Genomic DNA, 8,580 nt, shown 5'->3' with positions numbered 1-8,580 from the left:
CTTGCCTCAAGGTGAATTCACAACGGGGTTGTGTCCGACTACCTTGCACCTAAAATTACCCAGCTGTTTAAATCGAGCCCACATCCAATAAATATGCATCAGTAAATGCCAGGCTCAGTTTTTTAAAGAATGATCGATGTTTCCTTTAAATAGATAAATGGCAAGCTGGTTTTCCGTAGGGTGACATGCAGCGTGTTAGTGTGTGTCTACAGGCACTACTCAAAAGGCTTGGAAAGGCATGCAGAGAGCAAGAGAGAGAGAGAGAGGGAGAGAGAGAGAGAGAGGAGGAGGAGGAGGGGGGCTAGTAGGTGTATGGATAGAAACTGGAGAAAGAGAAAGAAAAAGAGAGAGTTCTTGTGCTCAGCGTGACAGACGACAGCAGGAGCTGTGTTGCCCCAGGCATAATTTAACATACTCCCTCCCCCCTTTCCCAAAGGACCAGCACTAAAGAGCACAATCCAACAATGCATCCCTTCTCTCTCCCAGTCCAACCAGCCCTGACCAACCACTCACCAGCCTCCACAATCCAGGGCATCTCTTGCTCTCTTGACTGAGCAAGAGATGATGGGAGAATGTGAATGGGGGGTGGGGACCCTTACAGCCCCCCAACCACCACACACACACGCACACGCACGCACACCTTCCTCCAAACAACCTAGTCAATCTGAAACAAAGAAAATAAGAGAGAAAGTACTATCTTCCTCTACCTCATCCTTCTTTTACCCCCCCACCTCTCTTGTCCTGTTGTCCCTCCTATTGGCCCTCAGGATGCGGAGTATAGGGTGGGCTCATAACCAGAGCAGCACACAGAGTCACAGTTACCATCATGAAATGACAACAGACCGTCTCTAAAATCCTGCTAACAATACTATGTCTCTAGAACATAAAGCTAACATACCTAAACCCTCTGTACTTGTTTTCATGCGATTGGATTTCTAAAAACATGCCTTTGAAACAAATGGGGAAAAAATTAGATTATATCTGAGTTGTGTCCCTGTGAGTGTACTCCACTGATATGGGGGACCCCCGATTTGTCAGATTGATCTATAGTCCAGGAGTAGATCCAAAATACAGATCGTGTAGAGTTCAGGTGAGTCCAGGTGGGGCTCTGCTACAAATCCCTGGGTTGGTGATGGTAGGTCCCACCTGGCTCCGGTTGAGGGAGACACCCAAAGCTCTGACCAGCGCTGAGGACGCCCTGCTCTCTGCCTTCCTGTGGTGGTGGTGGAGAGTCCTCCAGACTGTGCAAGGCAGGGTCCACGTGGTGCATCCCAGCATGCTGCTGAAGGAGTGTGAGGGAAGGAGGAGGAACAGTGTTGGGGGAGGGCGATGAGAGGGGAGTGTCTGTCCAGATGGGGGCAATCTGAGGGGAACAGGGGGAGGAATAGGACTGAGGGGGGCTGGGATGGGACAGGTATACAGGGAGTCCAGGAGAGCAAAGTGTTGGGCAGACCACTGAAGGTTGGGGCACGAGGGTCTCCATGAGCTGGGCCATTCTCTTCATGACTTGACCAAGTTCAGCCATGTCCTTCCCCAGGGTGCTCATCTGCACACACAAACACAAAGCACACAAATTCTAAAGCTTTCCATAAATTCTGAAATGGCCATTTTGGGTAATGAGTTTGTGGCTGGTCTGTCAAAGCCAGGCAAATCTCACAGGCTTTCACATTGTGAGACATGCCTGGCTACCCACGACACTGGTAGCACTTAGAAGAGGCAGGCTGGTCCAAGATTCAACCAACCAGCCAATCAGCTTCACCCCCGAGTTTGTTGCTAGGGACAGCATGAATAATGCAATTCAGCAGCTTGGTGAATTGTAAACAGTGTGTTGTGTACACTGGGGAATAATGGTTGATGAGGCAGTATTCACCATGGTGCAGAATTTGGAGAAAATACATCTGCGTCTCAGTTTGACTGCTCTGGCCACTCGAAATGGTTGTCAGACTGTCCTTAACAACCTTTGCAGTGTGACACATGATAAAGGCTTCACATGTGAAGCACCGGAAATGAAAACTATGGCGAGCTGGTCTCCTTTACCATTGATGTTTTCTACTGCAAGGAAGGAATTCTGCAATGCGACTTGATAAATAAATTGTGTGAAAGCAAGACTGATGTGCATGGATCAATTGCCATATGTACGCATGTCTACTCCATTACCACAGCAACCATGACAGATAGTTTAATGGTGCCTGAATACACCAACAGATCCAACCTGATCGCAGCATGAACGGTCTGTCCTAAAGATGGAATTTGCAACCAGATTTGCCTGCAGTCTGAATAAAGCCTCATTTTCTGGGTAACACCAATTGACATCAAGCATATTTATCTCGAACTGTAACTGTGGAGCAGTTTCTAACTCTCAGTACTAAAATGTCTAGCTAAAACCTACTGTATAAATTAAGGTGATCTCTACAAACTCTCTTGTGAATTATTTAGTCTTTACTAAGAAACAAATGAGATGTACAGGCCACAAATAAATGATGTGCAGGCCTGAGATGAAGACCTGTACGTCATTATGAATTTGGTATAAGAGGTCAGTCGTTTTGGGTCAAAATGTCTCCCTCTTCTTGCACAGCACTTTGCATGTAACACCCTGCTGTTATAATTGGTCATTAGACTAATGAGTGGGGTATGCGATTAGCTGTGCTCTGCAAGTGGCGTGTCCACAGAGGGCATAACCATGGAGCCCTGCCAACGTGCCATCTGCTTCTGCCAGTCAAGGAATTCATGGCCGTTTATCAGACCAATCAGGTGCATCGGTGCCACTGGATGCACATCAGCCCTCTGCAGGACACCCTTCTCCAGGGGGGAGCCACACCAATCACTGCATGAATAGGTCAGGGAGTGATCAGGCTATGCATGTAAGCCAGTAAAGGATGCTGTGATCATCACACACAAAATCAAGCTAGATCAAGCTTTTTCTCTCTCACTTTCTAAGACACATAACAACACAGTATCAGGCATACATCCTTGCACAGACAGATGTGCCAGCAACACCTAACAGCAACACTACATAATTGCACATATTTTACATATGTTGTAAAATGAACTGCTTACCCATGCATTAATGTAGCAGGAATCCCAAAGCCAACAGAAATTATGTTTAAGCATGATGATGAGCCGGTGTGTTTATTCATCCCTAAGCTATCAGACTCAGTGTGTCCTTTTTGTTGTAATTTGTGGTGTTTTGTTTCTGTACAATTTCTACATCTTTCCCCATGGAGATCAAGTTTAATTTTCAACCAGCATACTGAGGCCCCAGGTAATTTTAAGATAGCAAAAGCAATCTTTCACTTTGGAGGTGGAGATAAAAGTCAGGGTGTAAACTCTGGTTCTGATAAAAATAGAAAACCTGAGAGTGACAGGACAGTCCAATGTGACATGCTGTCAACATGATCCAAGTGCTCCATCCTCGGGAACAAACATGCATGGGGACTGCAGAGAAATAGCAGCCGCTGCATCTACAGGTACAAGTTTGGCTCAAGTTTGACATTTTCAAATCATCTAGTGCCAATTCTACCATTAACCATGAAGGGTATTAAATCAATATCAGTGATAATATGTCGATGATTATGTTTGATATTTTAACATTTACTGTTACATCGGAAACCCACTGAAATCCTGATTGCCCATTAGGCTGATATATCAATAAGTATGTAGTAAGGATGCAGTGTGACTCACGCTACAATATGACTAAACAGCTGCTAACAAGTATCGTACTCAGCAACACCAACACAGTCACAGCAGCCGGCAGGTGAAATGACTGCTACATCACATTGGTGGTGGTGTTCATTTTTTAGATCATTTTGAAGGTTTTTTTTTCCCTTTGTTAATTTACATTTGTATTTCTTAAACATCCATTTGAGAGCTGCAATAATCATTTCTAAATGTGTTTCTGTGCACTGTTGGTGCAGATAATTTTGTACTTTAGCATTTGAATTGGGACTGTCAGTCTTATTTATTTGTAGCAATTTAGTGATTAGTTGATTTTGTAATTTGCTAACTGCTTTGCTGACTGGTGTGCATGTGTGTCTGTAGGTGTACTCAAGTGTGCGCGCATGCACAAGCATGTGTGAGTGCCTGTTCTCTACTGTGTTGAGTGCAATTACTCAGGCTATTCAGAGAAATCATCACCATCTATCACTGATCCTGTGTAGGCGTTCATTATGATTTTCATGAGGTGCGGAGGGTGGCCTCCATGTTGACCTGTGTTCTGGCACACTAAGGCCTAATCCATCTCCCACTAGACTGAAGGCTAAGGAGGAAAACCCCTCAAGGTCACAAGGGCAATGATTAGAGGTCGCCAGGCAAGGCAAATGGTCACACAATTTGTCGTCCATTAAAATTTTGCTGGTTTTGTGTTTTAAAAAACATTTTTTAAAGTCTCACCATAGCTCCCTCCCTTCCCAGAGTCAAATTTTGGTGTCTTAGACTTGACATATGTCTTCTTTGTTCAGTGGGTCTCGAATGCCCCAATGCAGTTGTAAAACAGTAAAGAAAGTTATTGCCCATTTGCCCCATTGCCCACATTTCCCTCAAATCAAGTGTATTGCAATGGCATTCTCACCCTCAGGAATCATTACTGTACATCTAGGAAATCTCTCTGGCGTCTGTGTCTGTACAAGTTCTGGAAAGCCCACAGTGCCCAGACGCTGCCAAAACTGTCCACATGGGCTAAGAACAACATTTGGTACAACACAGAAACAAACTACAGTCCTTGGTAACCAGTACTGTCAATCACTGCTGTTTCATGTGTATGGATGAGGCATTTTTCTGTGCTCTCAGCATTGCAATGACACAATATAATTTTTTCCACTTGAATAATGTAAAATATCTTCCACAGTCTGTTTTGCTTCTTATATTTGGAGACAAGCTTGTCGACACACAAGAAAATAGCCATTATGTATTTTTAATACGTATAAACAAATGTATGGTACCAGTTAGATTAACTGCCTCGCTTGCAGTCATTATCTTGCTTTATGTAACTGTGATCGCTGCACCTCAGAATAGGTCAATGATCATTGACTACCAAAAAAAAAAAAAAAAAAAAAAAAAAAAACTCATTTTGGTCATCGGCCGATATTCAAAAAATCCAACACTTAACACCTTTAGTGCATATTGGGCCATTGAAACCATTTATTACATTTGATGCTTTTAGTATATTTCTGCAGTCAGAGCTGGCAATACTCCTTTCGGAATATTTTGACATTTTGCATAATTGTTCATATATAATTGAACTGAAACTGTGACTTACTTGAACATTTTGGGGGACAACTGACCAGGGTGTAAGTTGGTCTCGGAGGCTGAAGACTGGATAGACAGATAACTGATTTGTCTCCTTAATTTAGAAGGAACCCAAGTTTCATTGTGATCCCCACATATTCTTTAGTTTTAGTTGCATTGTCTTTGATAATAAACACTGAACTTTAGCCTGCATTAACCAACATACAGTAACTTATAGTTGACATGTATAGGACATCCCATGAGCAATATTTATATAAGGACTTGAGTTTTAAGTACATTTTAGGGGCATTTTTTTTTTTTTTTTTTTGATAGCTTTTGGCCTTTTTCCAATGTTAAGTCTCTTACTAGTCATCTTGCTATGATAAAAGTGACTGTGGGTCTGTGCATGACGTGTGTTTGTGTGTATACAGAGAGAGCAGGTAGGGGTTATACCAACACCCCCTTTCATCTCCAACGGTGATCAGAGTGGACCGATCCAGGTGAGGATTAACACTCTGCAAGACCATGCTGAGAGACATCCTGTCAAACACTGGTGACCCAGAGAGATGGAGAGAGACAGGATGGGTGTGTGTATGTGTGTTTGTGTTTGTGTGTGTGTGTGTGTGTTTCCTTGTATCTCTCATATCCCTCCTGTGTTCCTCTCCCCCTTCCTTGTGATTTCTTCTACTTTCTCTTTATTCCATCTCTCTCTCTCTCTCTCTCTCTCAGTTCAGCCTAGGTGACAGAGTGTGGCTCAGCAGGGGGAAATCAAACACTCCTCCTCACCTGACAAAAGTCTAATGTCAATTTAGCCACCCGCCAATCAAAACCATGGGATACTGCATGATAAACTGTGTGTGTGTGTGTGTGTGTGTGTGTGTGTGCGTGCGTGTGTGTTTGCCATCTGAAGATGAGAGACAGATTAATTCACACTAGAAAATGGTTGTCTAGGAGGATATGGTAAGGGATTGCGTACTATGCAGTAAAAAATAAAAAAGTAAAAACACCTGCGGATCAGCAATTTTCATGAGCTCTTACTGGTCACAATAAAAAATCATTGTCAGGTTCATGAAATCACAATTTGGAGAGCCAGCAGTGCTAAATTATATGACACATTCTGCATCACCAGCCTGTGAAAGCAGCATCTCCATGGTTGGAAAATACACTGTTGTTTCTTTCTTTTAGTAAAAGCTGATTTTTCACTATCCATGTAGTCTTGTCCTCTGGAGCTGTTTGGTGTGTCTGCTTGCTGTTTTGCTGGGTCTCTATTCCTGTTTTGTTTTTGTTTGTTTGTTTTTTTCCCCTGCCTTTCACACATCCAGTTAGCCATATGGCTGGTGTGTCGCTGAACACCAGGAGCTCACCTGAGTAATGTTACTGCTTTCAGCCAACCTATCATAGACACACACACACACACACAGCTCTACTGTACCTGCTGATCAAGGTGTCGTAGCTGTCCCCTGGTCTCCTCTACTTTAGCTGCTAACTCTGCTGTATTAATCTGCAGCATATCTGTGACACAAATGATAAAGTTACAAATCACCACAGAAAAACTGCAAAGTTGCATTCAGCAGATATTGCCTGAGGGCTGTTGATACACCAAACCGGCGCTGAAAGATACTTCAAAATCACATTAATAATCCCCATTGTACATAAACCAACAGCATTGCAGGTTGCTGAGTGTGAATAATATCCACAGCCAAGCACTCAGGAAGTAGAAATAATAAAAAATGTAAATAGTTCAGATATGTGCGTGTTTAACTGGGTGGTGTGTATCATGTGAAGACCTGTGGCTGAAGCTGAGGCACTGATTGGTCCGCTGACGGGACACCCTCGGTTGGGAGAAAAAGAGAAAGCCGGGGAGCTTTCTGTCCCCTCACTGTCCTCAGTACCGTCCACTATCCTGCACACAGAGAGAAAAGTGTGTCTCTATGTGTGTGTCAAGTCAAGTTTATTCACAGGAGTGGGGGCGGGGAGGTGGGGTGGGGTTGGAGGGTTGGGGGGGTTAATGTACCAACTATTACAGAGATTAGACGAAGTCATACACATAAACTTTTCTTTATGGTCCAGGAGGAAGCGGATGTGAGAAGTTAACATGTTGTTCCTTAACTCAGGACACACGTTGCATCCAAATTTTGTGGGAAGTTATGTGACCAATTTATCCTCACCTTCTGATCTCATTGGGTGGGTGACAATATAGAGGTGAGGTAGATCAAGAGAAGCAGAAGAGTGAGAGAAGAATTTTCAAGCTTTGAGACAATTGGGGTGTGAAATGTACATCAGAAGCTGCAGCCTAAGATAAGAAATATGTCCCTAATAGTGTGTACATTTAGTGTATAAACATAAACAGGGTGCAAACAGGGAAACATCAAGAGGACAGGTCAATCAATGGCCACAGCCTTAACAGGCTCTAACTCACCTCAGGCTGAGGTTGGAAGGGTCAAGGGTGGTGAGAGTCATCTGCTGGATCTTCGTCTTTGCCCGGGACCGAGTGAAGCTTGGGCCTGTGTTTTTACTCTTCTGGCTGGGCAGGCCAGGTGGAGACTTACCACCGGTGCCATCCCTGAGGTAAACCACGCTGTTCTGCTCTAATGATGGAGACAAAGACACAGCCTCGTCTTCTTCCTCCTCGTCTTCATCTTCCTCCTCCTCCTCCTGTTGCGTCTTCCTCTCGATGATGGATGGATAGCCTTGGATCACTCGTCCATTCCCCCTCACCCCTGACTGGAGATCAAAATAGGAAAAAAGGTGTGAAAGCGGCAACAAATATCAATCATCTATACTTTGGGTAGCAATGAGCCATATTCTGTGGATATTTTTGAATAAAGCCTTGTAGCACAGGTACTAAGAGAGCATTAGAATGATTACATAACTAGAGAAAAAGCAGAGAATGGGTATATCCATTAAAATCTATTCATTTGGACCAGTCAGCTGAAGCCCCGACCCTCAGGCTGTGAAATTTGCCTGCCAAAAGCCTGTCATCCTCTCCTTTTTGTCACCATCTTCAAAGATGATGAATTCAGTCAGTTGTATTTAATTGAGTCGGAACCCTTCTAAAAAAAATAAGTGAATACTGTGACCCTGAAAGAAACAGAGGTCTTTTCAATACAGAGATGCACTAATGACTGCTAAGTGCAGGGAACCAGACACTCAGCAGGTTTTTGTGAGTGGCAAGGCTGAACAAAAAGCCGTAGCAAAACACTTTGGTTAGAATGGTGACCTGTGGAAGAATAAAGGCAACGCCGCTGAACTTTGACACCGTTCATAATGAACACAGAGTCCTGGGACCTCCATTACCGAGGTCAAGGGTCAGCAATTCTGTTGGATCACTAGAATGCTGATCAAATGTAAGATGAG

At 43.7% G+C, this 8,580-nt stretch overlaps 1 protein-coding gene across 1 annotated transcript in view; it reads right to left on the bottom strand.

Moving 5' to 3' along the window:
• Positions 1–1,111: 1,111 nt before the first annotated feature.
• The window catches only part of kcnh8 (potassium voltage-gated channel, subfamily H (eag-related), member 8), a 47,535-nt gene continuing 40,066 nt past the window's right edge, over positions 1,112–8,580 (bottom strand). Inside the window, exons 13-16 of the mRNA XM_030062969.1 lie at positions 7,643–7,947; positions 7,011–7,126; positions 6,656–6,735; positions 1,112–1,546 (exon numbers count right to left, since the gene is read on the bottom strand). Coding sequence (XP_029918829.1) covers positions 1,112–1,546; positions 6,656–6,735; positions 7,011–7,126; positions 7,643–7,947 — 936 coding nt within the window. The remainder of the gene's footprint in view (positions 1,547–6,655; positions 6,736–7,010; positions 7,127–7,642; positions 7,948–8,580) is intronic.

This window comes from Myripristis murdjan, chromosome 11 (genome assembly GCF_902150065.1).
Source record: "Myripristis murdjan chromosome 11, fMyrMur1.1, whole genome shotgun sequence".
Classification (NCBI taxonomy): domain Eukaryota; kingdom Metazoa; phylum Chordata; class Actinopteri; order Holocentriformes; family Holocentridae; genus Myripristis; species Myripristis murdjan.
This window is presented reverse-complemented; position numbering and strand designations above follow the sequence as displayed.